Source organism: Physeter macrocephalus, chromosome 6 (genome assembly GCF_002837175.3).
Source record: "Physeter macrocephalus isolate SW-GA chromosome 6, ASM283717v5, whole genome shotgun sequence".
NCBI lineage: Eukaryota > Metazoa > Chordata > Mammalia > Artiodactyla > Physeteridae > Physeter > Physeter macrocephalus.
The window spans coordinates 61,019,209-61,038,030 of NC_041219.1; the positions used below are offsets into that span (position 1 = coordinate 61,019,209).

The 18,822-nt window shown below is 36.7% G+C and overlaps 1 protein-coding gene across 8 annotated transcripts in view; it reads right to left on the bottom strand.

Annotated features, from left to right (window-relative positions):
• The window catches only part of LRP6 (LDL receptor related protein 6), a 189,390-nt gene that overhangs the window by 57,123 nt on the left and 113,445 nt on the right, over positions 1-18,822 (bottom strand). For 6 of the 8 annotated variants that reach the window (XR_003680261.2, XM_028491017.2, XM_024128959.3 and 3 more), the window contains 3 exons: positions 18,395-18,526; positions 15,059-15,455; positions 13,822-13,993 (listed from right to left, as the gene is read on the bottom strand). Coding sequence is in view for 7 of the 8 variants with exons in the window: in XM_028491017.2 (XP_028346818.1) it covers positions 13,822-13,993; positions 15,059-15,455; positions 18,395-18,526 (701 nt within the window). In the remaining variant the exon portion in view is untranslated. Of the gene's footprint in view, positions 1-13,821; positions 13,994-15,058; positions 15,456-17,286; positions 17,303-18,394; positions 18,527-18,822 lie in introns of those variants that run through there. The other 2 variants (XM_028491019.2, XM_055085475.1) reach the window with 2 other exon arrangements.

The following is an 18,822-nucleotide window of genomic DNA, read 5'->3' on the forward strand; positions in this document are numbered from 1 at the left end:
GCAAACAATACTCTGGCAGAATTAGACAGATTTGGATTTTAAACATAAGCTCTATCACTCACTAGATACCCTTAAGGAAATTTCTCACATGTAAAGTAGGGAGAGACCACTTACATTACTGAATTATTTAAGAATTAAAGAAAAGAATGTTTACTTATATAGCACAGTATCAGATTAGTAGATGCTCAGTAAATGCTGGTTCTTGCCCTTTATACTGTTTTAGTAAAATGCTTTAGTCCCTAAAACTAAACAGCTATACTTAAATGGCTATAGTTAATTAATTTAGTAAAATATAGTGCTTCAAAATAAAAATTAATACATAAATATAAAAGGATACGTGGAAGTAAAAGACCAAACAACCACACAGTTTTAAGCTGAATAAAAACAGCACAGACTTTTCTGTATCCTGGCAACTAGTGGAAAACTGCAGGGCTGCAGCCTTATTCCCATTTCCAACCCCCATTTTTATTGTTTGTGTAAGCTACTTAGATGCACAGTAACTAAAACAGTCAACAAAATGGAGCAGTTTGACAATTTGATTGGAATATACTTTCTGCTGCTCTAGCAGACCCTCAACTCCACTCCCCACCCCAAATCAAACAACATTAATAAACATATCTACTAAATGCAAATCATATGAAAAGCATGATGAATGCCAAGAAGTTTACAACAGGGCCTCTTCTAGCTAAGGGATTACAATCTGGTTGAGGAAGTAAACTATATTTACATTAAAACCATACACATACACCGTTCTCTGGTGTACAGCTAATCAGGAAAAACTTGAGGAAGGAGCAGAAGTTCAAATCCACCTTCAAGAATTAGAAGAAGTTTGACTTAGAAAAAGAGAAAATGATTTTTCAGAATAAAAGAAGTAACACACGTTAAGACACAGTCAAGGATGTCTTGTTTGACTGACTTTGAAAGAGACGCTTTGAGGTAGAAAGAATACAAAAGGGACTCAGAGAGACAGCACCTTATAGGAGGTATGAAATTCCAGGTAAGAAAAACTATAGAAAACAAGAAACTTCTGAAAGCACTTTAAGGAGAGTGACATAACAAAGCTGTATTTCAGGAAGACCTCATTTACCTCTATCACTGTGTCCAGATTGTGCTTAAGATAAATATCTTAAATATAGAATTATGGTTAATAAAATATTTTCAATTTCTATGGGATGATAATAGAGGTCCAAAAAACCCCTTTCTGAACGTCTTTGGGCTAGCTCTATTTTAGAATTTGGACTTCTTTGACATACCGAAAGGCTAACACAATGCACATGGCGTATAACCTCTACCTGGGTCCAGGGCAGCACTTCACTGCCAAGCATGATAATATTTTTGCAGCAAGACATATACATATTCCCACAAAGGGGGATAAATAGAGACGACAATTAGTCTTACACTGCTTCAAGTCAGACTTCCTTTTTTTTAAGTGTTTTTGATGTGGACCATTTTTAAAGTCTGTATTGAATTTGTTACAATACTGCTTCCATTTTGTGTTTTGGTTTTCTTGGGCTCCCCCACCAGGGATGGAACCCGCACCCCCTGCCTGGACCGCCAGGGAAGTCTCTCAAGCCAGACTCTCTACCAACTGAATTAATAAAAATAACTTTCGGTTTCGAGAGCTTTTTGGATTTCAGAATTGCACATAAAGGATTGTAGGTTAGGAATGCTTTGGTGATCTTCACTCTGGTCCCCTGACAAAACTGGGGCTTGGATCAGTGTTAATGCTGCTCTAAGTGCAAGCAAGGGTCTCAGGAAGAAGAAAAACAAGCAAAGGACATGTTAAAAAGATAAGGTAATTTTTAGCAACATCTGGCAAAACAACAACAAATGATAATGAAGGTCTTAAGAAGATCTTTAGAATATCACAGAGTCCAAGAACTCAAATATAGTTCCCTAAAAGCCACAACTAAGGATTTTGTAGCTTTGCACACTAGAGTATTAGTCCCTTCCAGCTAGCTAATTCCTTGTTCTCTCACTTTAAAGGCAAAAACTGGGGCTTCCCTGGTGGCGCAGTGGTTGAGAATCTGCCTGCTAATGCAGGGGACACGGGCTGGAGCCCTGGTCTGGGAGGATCCCACATGCTGAGGAGCAACTAGGCCCGTGAGCCACAACTACTGAGCCTGTGCGTCTGGAGCCTGTGCTCCGCAACAAGAGAGGCCGCGATAGTGAGAGGCCTGCACACCGCGATGAAGAGTGGCCCCCGCTCGCTGCAACTCGAGAAAGGCCCTCGCACAGAAACGAAGACCCAACACAGCAAAAATAAATTAATTAATTAAAGGCAAAAACTAAAAGTGGTCTTTTGTTTATGTTGGGGGGGGTGGTGAGTAGTGGAGTAAATGAAGTGCACACTAAAGCTAGATATATCACATCTATTTCAAATTAAACAATGTAATTAAGATATGCTAAGATACTTTAAATGTAAGTTTGTAAGCAAACTGCTTCCCTTAATTCCCTATCTTCCCATTCTTGACTGTTGTAGCAGCTTTTTACAACAGGGTTGGGTCTAGAACAGTGCTGTCCAAAAGAAATACAAGTTACGAATGTGAGTCATGTGTGTAATTTAAAATTGTCTAGGAGCCAGATTTTTTAAAGTTTAAAAAAAAACAGGTAAAGGTAATTTTAATAATATATTTAATCTATTCATATATATCCAAAATATTTTATTTCAATATGTAACCACTCTTTAAAAATTTATTAGCGAGATTTTATGTTTTTTCTTACTAGGTCTTCTTAGTATGCATTTTATACTTCAAGCATCTCAATTCAGAGTAGTCACATTTTAGGTGCTCCATAGTCATATGTGGTTACTGGCTACCCTAGTGGACTGTGCACCATTAGAATTTCATGGTGGTGACTATACAGCCCACAACAAAATTAATTTACTACTGTTTTAGATTAGATCTCTGTCCCCTCTCAAACGTGCCACCTTCAGGGTTGCCCTAGACTCATCAGGCTCAGTAAAGCCACAAACAAATGTGTTCCACTTCGTCTTTCCTCCCTCCCCAGCTATGCTATACTTAATTCTAATATGGGTTAAAATTACTTCAAAAAGTGATTTCTCATGAAAAGAATTAATAAAAGTCTACTTTTTTCATCTTTTATCACATTTGTAAGTTTACATTTCAAAGTACTAGCTGAGATTTGTAAGAGTAAGGACAAAGGCCTGATTCTTTCATTTCTTTTAGGTTATCTCAAAATAAAAGTATTAAAATCACATTTATATTAATAAGAGAATCCTTATCTGCCATCTCCTTGGCTCTCCGCTTAAGAACATTCTAGATTGACGGATAATGGTTGAAGCCGGGTAGTTCCTGAGTATCTTTACTCTGCTTTACTACATGTCTGAAATTTTCCATAATTAAAAAAAAAAAATGAAGGGACGAAAGATAAGGGAAAAGTCCAAGGGCACTTGAAGAATAATAATAGTTGTTAGTAACAAATGCTGTTATCATTTTTGTTGTTCGTATGATGTAGGAAGCAGTTTATAAGAATCCTCTGAAGAGATTAAGGGATCAAAAGCTTAAACAAAATCTGACTGTGAGACTTCACTTCTAAAGAACTACATATTTCCCTTTATACAGACTCTTACTACTTTCTGAAATGTGTTTCCTTCCATTACTTTTGCAGAGTTGACACTTCTTAGAAAATTGGTTTCTGCCCTAAATGCTTCTCTTTTATCAGCCACACAATCTCTCCCTACTGGGCAGAAGCAACATAGAGAAACAAGAACGTGTTGCTTTGCCTCAAAGAAAATTACTGTTACATTGCTCATACCCAAGGAGTAACAGTTTTGGACAGGTTACTAGGTTTGTAAATACAGTTTTAAGCCCCTTTATGTTTAAAATAACAACCCAAATCCTGGTAAAAGCTTGCCTGTACATTCTGAACCCAGAACAAATGCACCATTTTAGGCCATTCCAAAAGATAACCCTTATGCTTTAAAAGTTGAGCCAACACTAATTAAATCTTCTTGAGGGTGTGTTTCACCATATTACCTCAGAGTGGTTTAATTAAACTGAAATTAGGCTTCTGTCACTTCTAAAATCTACCTCCAAATCTGAACCAGAGTCTCCAGTGGTTTCAGCTGCTTCAACCACATTGTGGTATGGATTTAACACTGAGGCATTTCCAAATATTGCAAACCACACTGAGCATACGGGCTACAACAGGAAACAGATGTGGGTTAACCAGAACATTATCTTCACCGAGAGGAGGTAATGGTAAACCTTCTGCAGACATCACATCCGGTTTTTTTGAGCAGTTTCATCAGCCCATTAAATGTCAAGACAGGATTACCCATGAAATCCTGGAATGCAGCCAGGCTACTACCAAAGTTGCTGCTATGCAAATTGACTTGACTGGACATGTTCAAGAAATAGATGACAACAGGACAACCAGGCACCCATCATAAAATGAACTGGGAATGCTATCAAGTTCCAAAAAAGAAATGCAAATGAACCATTCCTCCTATACTGTTCCAGCCAATATCCAAAACAAGTAGTAAATTAGAAGTTTATATATATATATGAGAGACAAATAGGTATCGTTGAGGGCTGATTCATATACTTCATAGGTTATAAAGTATGATTTCATAGAAATGGCATTTTTGAAAACTATATCGATGGAAATAACATTTCAGTCATGCAGAATCTCACTGGGGTGAGAAGGAAAGAGAAATGCTTTGCACCCAGTAGGGCAAGCAAAGGGATGCCATGCACCTGTTTAAGAGAGCAGTAAGGGCAAATTTGGTGCTGCGTTTAAAGCCTTTTAACCTACTTCAAGACATGTTATGTCTGAGTAAATACAAGTGATTTTTAATATGGAAAGAAAAAGTATCAAACTTGCACTAGGTAGTTTCATAATATTTTTTCAAGAAGTCGTGCTTAGAATATTAAACATTTGCAGTTACTATGCTCTTTTACAGATAGAGCTACGAATTGCTATTGTGACCAAAGCATTCTAAAACATTAATTACTCACGAAAACTATAAAATTGAGAACAGATTTTCAGCTGAAGGTATCACTATGATGAAAACCAACACCACCTTAGTCAATACTCAAATGCTTCATGAGACACTTGTGAGAACCCCACTGTCCTGGAGCCTTTAATAAACCCTAAGAGAAACACATTAGCATATTAACAAGGGGAAAATGCTCCCTTTCCTCTCATTCTTTTTCAAGCACAACTAACATATATTTGGAGTCTTAGTAGGAAAAAAAAAAGATCAACTCTAACATCTTAGTATTAAGACAAATCACTCAAGTACCAATGAGCATGCCTTATGCCCAGATATTGGTTTTTAAATACTGTTCTTCATTAAAAAGAACCATGGCTCCTTGGCACGGGAAATAAGAGAAAGCTGGAATATGGTGTTGTTCCAAAAAGTGTTTTAAAAAAGACGGGGGCTCCTTACAAAATTAAATTACCACATGATTCAGCAATCCTACTTCTGGTACATACCCCAAAGAACTGAAAACAGGATCCCAAAGAGATATCCGCACACTCATGTTCACTGCAGCAGTATTCATAATAGCCAAGAGGTAGAACCAACTTAAATGTCCATCAACAGATGAATGGATAGAGAAAATATGGTATATACATACAATGGAATATTATTCAGCCTTATATACATACAATGGAATATTATTCAGCCTTAAAAAAGACGGGAATCCTGTCACAGACCACAACATGGATGAACCCTGAGGACATATGCTAAATGAAATAAAGCCAGTCACAGAAAGATAATACTGCATGATTCCACTTATATGAAGTATCTAAAGTAATCAAACTCTTAGAAACAGAAAGTAAAATGGCAGTTGCCAGGGGCTGGTGGGGAAGCAGTTGTTCAATAGGAATGGAGATTCAATTTTGCAAGATGAAAAAGTTCTACAGATCCTGCAGAACAATGTGCATATAATTAGCACCACTGTACACTTAAAAATGGTTAAGACGGGCTTCCCTGGTGGCGCAGCGTTTGAGAATCCGCCTGCCAATGCAGGGGACGCGGGCTCGTGACCCGGTCCGGGAAAATCCCACATGTCACGGAGCGGCTGGGCCCGTGAGCCACGGCCACTGAGCCTGCGCGTCTGGAGCCTGTGCTCCGCAACGGGAGAGGCCACAACAGTGAGAGGCCCGCGTACCGCTAAAAAAAAAAAAAAAAAAAAAAAAAGGTTAAGATGGTAGGTTTTATGTTATGTGTTTTTCACCACAATTAAAAAAAAAAAAAGATGGAGGCATATCAAAAGGACACGGAATCACCTTGAAGGTCCTCCTAATGCCAATTCTGGAACAATTTTTGCAACGATATAATGATGATAATGAAATATAGCCTGTAGAATAAACTGAACATCCATGGGCTCATATATACACATATATATGTGTACACATATATATATATGAATAATTGAATAAATAGGAAAGGGGACACCTCTTCCTTATGGGAGAATTCCAATTAATATAACAGGAATAATGGAAATGCTATCAGTGTTAATTTCCTGGTGTTGATCACTATTCTATGAGCGTGTAAAATGAACCTGGGTGAAAGTTTTATTACTCTTGTAAATATTTTGTTGAAGTCTGAAATTATTTCAAAATGAACAATCTTTTAGACTGTTTAGACAGCAGAACTCAACACAAAAAGTACTGTATTAGGAATCAGGAAACTTGAATTCCATTGTTTTCTTCATAAATAGCAAGTTCTATGACCTCTGACAAATAAAAGCTAACTACTCAAAAAGCAACAAACACTGCTGAATTCTGGGAAGAGAAACCTGGGACAGAAAGAACAAATGTTTGTGTAAGTATATGACACTATCTAGAAACCATCTGATAATGTCTAAATCGTCCGAACATGGCTTTCTTCCCAAAGACAACACTTTGAAAACCCATGAAACTCTGTTTGCTTACTATCTATAGACTAATGAAATCTACTGCGGCAGAGAAGGGTTTGGGATTTTTTTTTCCAAATTTTAAGAATAACACTGTAACTAAAACACAATAGTAGTGTTATAAATCTCAACCAGACATAAAGACCGAGTCATAAATCAATCTAAAATAAAAAATAAATGAACATTTAACTTTTTAAATGTCTAAAGCTAAGTGAAAGAAGCCATACTTATAAGGCAACATACTGTATGATTCCATTTACACAAATCTAGGTGCAGAGGTTGACGGAGAGTGGGCGTGGGGAGTTGAAAATAAAGGGGCAGCACAAGGCAGTTTTTGTGATTGATGGAAACGTTCTGTATCTTAATTGTGGTGGTGGTTACATGACTCTATGCACTTATTAAAACTTATAGAACTGTAAAAAAATCAATCAACAACAAAAACAAAAAACTGAACAGGGGCTATATTAATACCATAAAGCCTCTGATTTCAGTCCTACTTACAAGCTCTACAAGCCTGGCATATCTCAGAAGCTCAAAATTATAAATGAAATAACAAAATACTAATCTATTGAAAATCTCAGCACTATAAAAGGGATTCTAACTCCTTCCCTCAGATTATTATTTCAGATCAAATCTACCAAAAAAACAAATCATAGTACAATGAATGAAGAGTTTAGGAAATCTATTAAGAGTTCAACAAAAAAATTACAGGGCCTGCATTATAACATTCTCAACATTTTAAAATTGTAAGCTACACTTAAAGTGGGAAAAAAAATTGAAGGAGAATCCTTTGCTCGTTATGGATAACTTCAGCAATGACTATTACACAGAATCCTTAAATAGCTGGTGATAAATTAAGCTGAAACAAGAAGTTAAAATACTTGTTATTGTTAACACTGCTCTATGTTTTGCAAATTCCCTCCCAAGAAGTCCGAAAACTGTGGTCCTTGCCATTATATTACTTTTTACCCTTTCCAAACCTTCTAAAAACAGTAAAAATAAAATCTCTATGACCCCTTTAAAAGTATAATAGTTTCCCAGCTACAGGGAAACAACCTGAAAAATAATGTTTTACATGGACTCCATTAACATTTACATGTTTGGCAAGCTTCAAACAACAGCTTTAAACATTTATTTAAACCCACCGTGCATATTAATAATGGAGTAGCCTGCATACAGGTCAACGCAAAATCTAAATGAATAGCTTACCAGAAGTCGCTATCAGAACTGAGTTACTAAAGATATTGAACCCCCAACAGGCAAGTTTTCTTTAGGTGATAGGAATTAAAGGCACAGTAAATAGGAAAAATTTAAAGAAAAAAAGAAAACAGTCATGTCATCTTCAATATAGATTCCCTTTTAGCAACTCTCCCAAGCAAAGTGTTTTATTTGTTCTTAACCTATGACATGCAGTTAATATAAAAAACATCAGAAAATGTTATAACTGGAAAGAACCTAAAGATCACCTGGTTCAAATGACCTAACTGGCCAAAATACAAAGACCAGAGATTATGTGAATTATCTAAAGTCACCGAGTTAAATGGCAAAATCAAACAAGAACTAGATCAGGGTGCAATATTATAAAATGTTTCAATAAAACATCTAGAGATTACCTCGATAAAAACTAAACACTGTTATAAACTGTAAAGAGGATGACCTCTCTTCTCAAGAAAGGAGGACACTGAAATCAGCACTCTTACTTCAGGGGTACAAAAACCAAAGGAATAAAAAAGGTACTTCTAAAATAATCAGACTGTAACTAAAAACAGCTCCCCACATATTAAATGGTTTTATACTAAAACATGAGGTGAAAAAGTATAAGAGCAGAACATTTAAAAAATAATCCAAGCGCAAGTTCAAACTTGGTCACTAAAATGCTTTCTCAGTACCAAATGAACAGATTATCCTAATTTACATAGATAAAATTGTACTAACTCCAAAGTGAGGGAACTGCATCTTGTTTGGTGAGGCTCCAGGGTTTGTTGTGCCAGTTCAGGAAAATATGATTACACCTATATCATCAAGCAAGTTTTTCTCATTATAAATATGTGCAATAATTTTTTTAGAGCCAGACGAAGTAGAGTGGATACGAGATGACAGAGCATACAACTGGACGATGTACTACTCTGGCTGCTATAGATGATAACAAGTTAAATAATGTTGTTAGGGCTTCCCTGGTGGCGCAGTGGTTGAGAGTCCGCCAGCCGATGCAGGGGACGCGGGTTCGCGCCCCGGTCCGGGAAGATCCCACGTGCCGCGGAGCGGCTGGGCCCGTGAGCCATGGCCGCTGAGCCTGCGCGTCCGGAGCCTGTGCTCCGCAGCGGGAGAGGCCACAGCAGTGAGAGGCCCGCGTACCACACACACACACAAAAAAATAATAATGTTGTTAGAATTGTACATCAACAGGTAACCTTCAAATAGGAGTTCAAAGATATAGATATCATAATAAGATACACCCCAATCAGAAACAAGATGATAGCCCATGTTTACAACTCAGTGAATGCAGGCTCCAAATCCAGGTATTCTGTTGAGCTGAGGAATCTAATAATGGAATTTATCAAAATCATTCTTCCATTATTACATGTCAAGAAGATGTGGGGAAAAATACATATTCATATATATACATACATATAGTGTGGTAAAGTAGTAGGAATGGGCAAAGATTCAGGTATTTAAGTTATCTTGAACATTTCTCTAAAACTAAAAGTAAAACCAATTTTAAGGAACACTGTTATAAACTGGCAAAGATTCAAAAGGAAGAACTTGTTGGTACCTGTCATACACTCAGGAGAGCTTTATCTCAACAACAGATGATTATATTATTATAATTTCTTAAGGAAGAATTAATCTTAGAAAAAATAATAAGAAAAACCTCATAAATGGGTCCTTGTGTGTTTTAACAGACTTTCACAATACACAGGCTAAAGACGCCAGACAAAGAAATTACTTAAAAGAAAAATCTGAATACTTGGGAAACGAATTTCTTTATAAGAGTACTGATTGAACAGAGGAAGTTGTCATGAGAGGAAAATACAGCCCTGCAGTTTCAGGCTTAGAATATGAAATAGAACATTCACCAAATGTGAAGTTTTCAGCACACATCCTACACAATAATACCGTCTTTATTCAAAAACGTCTTGGTACGCAAGGTTCTAATAATCTGTTTCTGTTTCCCAACAAAATTGTGCCAGGTATAATTAGATTTGGACAAAATTACCTATGGACACTGTTCTCTAAAATAGGGAAATTTACAATAAAAGAGATGTGAAATAACTCTGCATGTCCTTGAAGTAAACAAGAAAAATCTCTCTCTTTACCTACAACCACTAGGTGTTGCTGCATTTGTCAGCATAAGCTCAGAAATGAAAAGGGGGAAAAAAATGAATAAAAAGTATATAATGAGAAAGTAAACTGTGAGAAAATTTCAGCTATGATAATATTATTATTTTCAATAAAACCAGTGACTCAGAACACATTAACTGAAAATATTTTAAACTTATAAATTATCTATGATATGTCTTCACTATTGGTAAGCAGTACTGCAGGCCCTTAGTACAACAAATGTTTTTGGCAGTTAAAATGGACCAAGAAAAATGAGAACAGCGTTAAGATACAATGTGCTTCTGCCTACTGCAGGGTCTTATAAAGTTGAAATAAAGGCTTGTTTGATGTTCCCCAACCATAAAAAAGAAAATGATCCTTTCTGCTAATGCTTTAGTATTTATTATCAGGAAGCCCCAGAACACTATAGTAACACTTGGGTGGGAAGTAGAGGGGACCCCAGTGCAGGCAAGTAAACTAGAAGCTTGTATGTAAAAGGTGATGAAATGATTTCAGCATAATGAAGAAACGTAAACAAGTACCAGGAAGTACCTTTTAAATAACACCTACAGTTAAGTGGTCACTATCAGTTGAAAAGTAGGGAAATCAGACATATCCTCACAAACACATTCTTATATTAAAGCACCAGCCAGTACGATGACTGTCTTTTTTTTTAAAAAATGTGACATCATCAGCAATTCCCTATGTACCATCCCTCTCTACGGAATTGGTTATAGACCTCAGGTAAACCTATTTATTCTTTCTTGCAACTCTGTACAACAGAAGTTGAGTCTGAAACCCAGAGCTCCCCATTAATTTTCTCTGGTTTCCCCAATCCTCAGACCCAGCTCCCCAATATCCAGCATCTGGTTACATCACCACTTACCAAAAAGAGTGAGTGAGAACCTGATCTAAGGAATCTCCACTGAGGGAGCAGAGAGCATAAGCGAATGAACATTTTATGCTCTTCCCACAAGATCCACTCAAAACACAAGAGTTTACTATGCCTTACACTGCTACATAATTTATCAAATACCTATCTTTTCTTCCCAAATGTACTGGAAACATATATCCCAAGTAAACTCTAAGTCTTCCAGAAGAGAATAAGGCCACTACAACCATAATTTAATATTTTCTTATAGTCCCAGGAAAAAGTACCTTTCATTCTTGGGCATGACAAAAGCGGGGAAGCTTTCTTAAGAGAAGGGGAGTAGCAAGGAGCATGTGACCTAGATAGACTAGGGTCAGATCAGCACCGAGGACCAGCTGATACATAACAAGAGGCTAGCAAGTAATCCTAGAAAAAGCAGCATTTTTAAAATTATGTGTCTTTCGAAAGTTTTAGTCGACCTACTACTGAGTAAAGCAAAATGAAAAAGCTGGTGGTTACAGTTGCTCCTATAATCACTACTAGTCTCAGAGAGGGAAACTAACAGTTTTTCTCCCTCAGTTATGCAATATGAAGAGCTGTGCTCTTTCCGTAGTTTGCCATATACCAGCAATTTTACTTATCATCGTAAATTTGAGGGTAACAGATAACAATATCTGCTCTTTATTTCCCAGATGTGTCTGTAAAAAGAATTTCTTTTTACATTGTAATTGTAATTAAAATTACAAAAGCATTGAATGTTCAATTAGGGAAACTTCATCAGAATCTCAGGGGAAAGAATGAGGGGAGGTCTTTGTGTGTATAATTTGGTGGAAGTAGATATATCGCTAACCTCAAATAATCTGTCAAAAGCGGGACAAAGAACAAATCGCAGCTGTGTTCCAGTAAACCTGGAAGAAGAGAAATACATATCTGAAAGGTAAGTTTAAGGATGCTGGTACAAGTCAAGGAGGAAGGAAATAAGGAAATAAGAAAGCAAATGACACCACTTATATACATATACACAGCTCAAAAGGCCAGAACTAATACTAATTTTAAGACCTACTGCACTTTCTGCAAACTAAGAAAATAAATCCTGTAAAATGAAGATTACATATTGTTATATAACATGTATTCATTTTTATTCTTAAACACTGTTATTCAGAATCTCCATAAATTCCCATTTTTCTCTACCTGAATCCCTCCTGAACTATTTGTGATTTTGAATGAATTTCTATACCTAAAGTGCTAAAAGTGACCTGCAGTAGGGAAAATAAGACTTGAAAAATTCCTAGAAAGAAACAAATGTTTTATTTACAATCTAATCAGTCAGTCATAGTAAGCTAAGAAAGATAAGATCAAATACAGAATTTTTTAAATCCCTAGAAAATAATAAATCACGTGTTCTTCCGTGATGTAAATTATGTGCTCTTTCCTTACGTGCAGACACTCCTCTGGGACACATGGACTTAAACTATTTTTCTAAGAGTAGAATACCTATACACTCATGTATAGTCCACAGCTGATCAACAATTCACATTTGTGAACTGGATGGGAATGTTGTGAGATCTGTACTCAAGCCTACCCAAGTGAAGCTAATAGCCTGTCTGAAAAGTGAACTCATAACCTTTGTCTCATTAGCACTGCACTCCAGCTGCTAGATTCAAACCTAACTTGGATTTAAAGGGGGTGGGGGCAGTGAAACACTAACAACAGGGAGAAAATTTATATAGTCAAGTCTATGCATAATGTTCTATTAATGGAAACCAGCTGCAAGAGTTGAAGATGGTTTTCAGTATTTAAGCCTGGTGGAATACTAATGGATTTTTTCTATTCCAAGATTCCATTCTTAAAGGAAGGTCCTTTAACTCATTATTCCCAGAGTCCCTGACATTCCTAAGAATCACCTTTCTAAAGTAACTGCTCTAGAGCCTAAATTATCTATCTATTGCGAGATGTGTGCTGTGCCTTTGAAGAGCCATTCAAAGCTATTCCTTATATGAGAAGTCATGTGTTTTCCAAAGAAATATTGTGATCAAAACTCCGTTTTAAGTATGTGATTCACAAGACCTCTAGCAATTCAAAGTTGTAAAGTTAGACTTCACAATCAATTATCAAGGATATATGCTCTTCACAAAACAATGTGATAAAACAGTCACATATTCACATATGGTGGTTGTTTCCACCGTAATTCTATTCTGATTGCCCTTAGTTCTATCATTTGGAAAATATTTCCCCCAAGCTTTGCCTAATTGATTTTTCTCCCACACAGCTCATAAATCAATTTAAAAACCGTTTGCATGTAACCACCTTAATAGTTAATATATGCCACCACCTGCCCCAACACCATCACCAACAGAAAGTATATATGCATGTTTGGGCTTTGTTTTCCTGACAACGACCATCAGCTCTCTCAGTCTAGAGCTTATATAATATTTGGTTTGTGCAAACTGCCCCTAGGAAATTCAGGCAGTGGTTTTACCCATAATGAGAAAAATCATTCACATAAGCTTTTAAGACTAGAAATACATGAATACCCATTTCTCATGCCAGTGTAACTCAGAAATTTTATGGTTAGATGGAAGAAAATATGCAATCCCTAGAACCCTAAAGGTTGAATAAAATTTCTATGCAAGATACCTCCGGCACCCCAGTGAAGATGCAAGAATACCTGCAACAAATTACCATTAATTCAAAAACCATTACAAAACTGGTTTTAAAATGAAAAAGCAAGAAACAAACCTCAATTTTGTCTGTTTTGGCATCTCCCCAGTATATTTTGCCTTCATCATAATCCAAGGCTAAACCATTTGGCCAACCAAGAGAAGTGTTAACCAACACTACTCGATCAGAACCATCCAGAGCTGCTCGCTCAATTTTCGGGATTTCTCCCCAGTCAGTCCAATACATGTACCTATAGAAGTACACAGAATATGAGCTAAAAACAGATAATAAACTGTAACTTTCAGATATCCTAAAGGTGAGATCCACCCCTCTTTTACACTGATTATCCATTAACACCACAGAAGGAAAAAAACATAAGACAAACATACGAAGAGTATGTTTAAGACATTTATAACAGCAGTGTGTAAGCTTGTAGAAAATTTTCAGATGAAACAGTGTTTTCTAGAACTGATAATGCCTCCCAATAATGATATTCTATTTTCAGTTGTTTTTTCCAAAGTATTTTGTGCTCCTTCCCAGGAATAGTCCTCTCTTTCTTGCTGGCTTGTCATCTCTAACACAAAAAGGTTAAACCAGCAGTAATATTCAGATGGCAAACTGATTTCCCCAAATAACGAACTCTTCCTGTAGCACTAAGTGATTCTTGAGGCTCCTGAGAATTTAAGGGGCCTGAAGGCATTGGTACGCACTGAGGTGTAATAATTTGTCATTATGTTCACCCTCAGGATGAATCTCATAGTAACAAACAACACTGATGAGTATGTAGAAAGCTGTGTCTCCCTGGACCATCGTCAGGGTGTTATACCCAAAAAAAAAAAAAAAGACTAGGCATAAAGCTACATGGCCTGACAAAGTTTTGGAAATCAAATCATTTATATGTTTGGGGACATACAAAAAGTAAGATATATTCTTTACCAAGTCGTTCTGGAAGTACTGAAAATGAGATGAAATTAAATTTTCTAGGGGGGAAGAGAAAGAGCTCTGAAAACAACTTCTTTCCACACTTTTCATGGTCACGATGCAACCTCGGCAAAATCTGCAGCCAACACCCAAAGTCAGCAAGCATGGACTTAATTTAGAAAGAAAAAGTATTCAAAACATTCAAGGAAAAAAACTAGCAATTCTTTAACTTGAGATTTTATTCCAATCACTATTCTAAAAATGGACAGTCGTTAAAGAGCTATTTATTGGAAACCAACATATACTTCACATTGTTTTTCTCAATGTTTCGAGGAACCTGTAAAAAAAAAAACAGAAACACCTGGCAAAATTTTTTATCAGCAGAGCCTCTTACCCAACCATGGGATCTAACACAATAGCCCGGGGTTCCTCTAAGTCCTCTGAAATCAAGATCTTCCTCATGGTCCCGTTGAGCCTTGTCACTTCTATCCGATCAGTGCCAGTGTCTGTCCAATAAAGATTTCGGGCAACCCAATCAACAGCAATACCATCAGGATGGGCGATTTGAGCAGTGACCACAAACTGACTGCCAGATCCATCAATGAATGAGCGGCGTATGGCCCTCACTTCATCATCAGTCCAGTAGATATAGCCTTCCACAGGATCATAATCTATGGCAATGGCATGACGGATGTCTTCCAACTGTAGAACAATGTCTGTGAAATCTGGTGTATCCAAAGAAATTCGTCTCAGATCTGTCCTTCGGGCTAAAAGCAGTAATTCAGTGGCACCTAGAACAACAAAGTGAAAAGAATGAAGAAAACATTGAAACCCACAGGCAAAATTTAGTTACTCTAAATAAAGAATGCAGAACTTCTTCAGGAAATGAAAAGTAACGAGTATAAAAGGATACTAGGGTCTATTTAGGGTGGAAATGGTAAGTAATACAGTAAAACAGGAGTAGCTTGACTATGAGGTCAAGTGCTATAATGGCTGAATTCTCCAAATGAAGTTTTGATTCTCTCTCTGGCTTCATTCATTATATAGCCCCTGGAATTAATAACATTTATTTAAAGGTATAATGAATAGCAACTAAGTAATGACTAAGAAGCTAAGTAGCTGAATATTAGAGGAAGGAAGTATAGGATATAGGTCCTTTGCTCAAGGATGTTTAAAAAGGTGAAGGAATCTAGGACAAGGATCTTTTGTGATTAACGATAATGTTCTAAAATTGGATGTATTGTGATGGTTGCACAACTCTGTAAATTTACTAATAAGCACTGAATTGTACATTTGAAATGGTTGAATTTTATAGGTAAACTACATCTCGGTAAAGCTGTTGTAACAAAAAGAACTACAGGGCAATGCCTGACAGAATTAAGGACAAAGGAACCTATGGAGGAGGAAACAGCAGCAGAAGAGAGAGGGAATCAGATAAATAAGACACAGTGGGTAAGGGTTAGAGTTGTTCATCTGACACAACTGGATTCGAGCAGTTACACAAACTCGAGCAAAACACCTAATCTCTCTAAGCCTGGTTTCTACAGGGTTGCTGTGAGACTTTAAGGAGATACATGTAAAACTCAGAAATGTACCAAACATGTAAGTATTCAATAAATACTAGCTAATATATTACTATTATTACCATTAGAAAATAAACTTTCAAATTTTTATTTCATTGAGTTTTAAATCAGATTTATTTATGAAATGCTTTTAACCCAAAACAGTATTCAATAAAAACACTGTTGTGAATGAGAATATTAATCTTTTTGTTTGCTTTGATTTTAAATATTTAAGTCAACCACTAGCAAAAAACCATTTAACTTTATATAAAAGCTAATAAAAGATAGTAAGCAAGTTGACATCTCAAAGAACGAAAAAAGATTCCCAACCAAAGAAATGAGTCTGAAAGAAAATACTGACATTAAACTTCAAGCATTAATCTGGAATTACAGTAGAAAACACTGAGAAGAGGAGTGAAGAAGCTCTCAGCATCAGCTTTTTGACTCATGGATTAATTATAAATGAACTCTGTCTTGGAGAGAATACAGCCCTAAATGCCGCAGCAAGCACCAAGTAGGAGTAACTTTATACAATTCACTGCCTCTGCTAACTACCAAAAGAAGCCAGCCCTAAACTCTGCAAACAAAGAAGTCATAGAAAGTGAAGCTGTCAATTTGGCAAGGTGATCAAAACAGAATAGTTAACTTAAGGCTATTACATGCCAAATGTATATCTGAAATTCAAAATAGTAGTTAAACTCATACATCTGCACTGCTATAGGGTGTAAACAGACCACTACTGCTAAAATAAATCCTCTGTTTTAAAGTCAGGCTACATTTTTAAACAAAAAGGCAACATTACAAAAACCTTTTGTTTTAAACTGAAACCAAATTATTGTTTGCCATGAAAACCGTCTGACAAGAGTCAGCCAGCTTCACCTTTGACTAGGAGGATAATTTATCAATGCCAAGTCATGACAAATATCCTGTACACCAACTCAATTCCATCTCTCTGACTCCCTGACCCCCTTGCCAGGAACTCTAACCCACTCCTAAATAAAGGCTTCTGCTTTTCAGAGTTAGATAAAGAAGCCACTGCTAAATATAACAATTTTCTTACCAGGTCTTGCTGGTGGCTAGAGAACCAGATGGTGATCCACAGGGGTAAGAATGAAGAATAACATTCTCATTAAGAAGAAAAAGAGAAGAACTGGTGTTATCCCCAACCAGAAGTCCCTTGAAATGTCCTACATCAGAATACTTCTCCAATATGCCCTTCTCTATATAGGGAATTGAGAGTAAGGAGAAGAGGCAGTGTGGTGGTTAAGTATAGAAAGAGTTGCTTTAAACAGTACAATAAGGAATTCTTTTCTTCTTCTGAAGGCAATTCTCTGTTGTTAAAAGGCAATTAAAAACATCATTCAATCATTTTTTAGAAAATACGTTTATCCCATGATAGTCTTTATAGTTAAAAGTTTAATAAACATCTTTTCCTTGAACGGAAGTTCTTTAATTACAAATGCTACCTACTGTTAAAAATGTATTCTTTATGAGAATACTCATTTCCACAAGAATCAGTTGTGATATCAACGACTATGAGATTTTATTTGTTTATTTATTTATTGATTGATTGATTCATTGATTGCGTGGGCTTTCTCTAGTTGCAGTGAGCGGGGGCTACTCTTCGTTGCAGTGCGTGGGCTTCTCATTGAAGTGGCTTCTCTTGTTTCACAGCACGGGCTCTAGGCGCACGGGCTTCAGTAGTTGTGGCTCGTGGGCTTCAATCGTTGTGGCTCGCGGGCTCTAGAGCGCAGACTCAGCAGTTGTGGCGCACGGGCTTAGTTGCTCTGCAGCATGTGGGATCTTCCCGGGCCAGGGCTCGAACCCGTGTTCCCTGCATTGGCAGGCGGATTCTTAACCACTGCACCACCAGGGAAGCCCTGACTACGAGATTTGACAGAGAAAAGAAATGGCACCTAATTTTTTTTTCCAAAATAGCATGTTAAACATTCAGTTAAATACTAAAATAATTTATAAAATAATATTTGAGAGTTGCCATAAAACACAAAACACTCCTAGTATATAACCAATTGTGAAGACTGAGAGATTAAGTGACTAGTCTCCCAAAGCACTGTAACCTGTAGAGCTTATTACAGAGAAATAAAATAAATCATAAAGAATCCCAATTGCTATCTAAAATTCTTTCATCTTGGAGACCAACTTCTTACCATCTTTGCAGGTTTTTCCATTCTCCAGGAGTTTAACCCCAGTTGGGCAAGCACACTGATAAAAAGGCTTGACTGGAGACATCAAACACAAGTGGGAACAACCACCATTATCAATCCCACATGGATTTGTAGCTGTCAAATATAAATCACAGTAATTAATACCAATGATTATGGATGACCTCCCCCACTCTAGGTACACGAAGGTTAACAACCATAACATGAGCAACTCTGATAAACCAAATTATTACCAAATGTCATCCAGGTGCTTGACTACCAGACCATCTGCAAGGAAGGGAATTAATCAGTGAGAATTTACTTAGCATTTTGCATCCAAAGAGGAATATACAAGAAATAAAGAAGAATGTCCCTGCCCTAAAGAGCTTGTAATCTGGCCAGTATGCCAAAATTAATGAACAATAATACTGGAA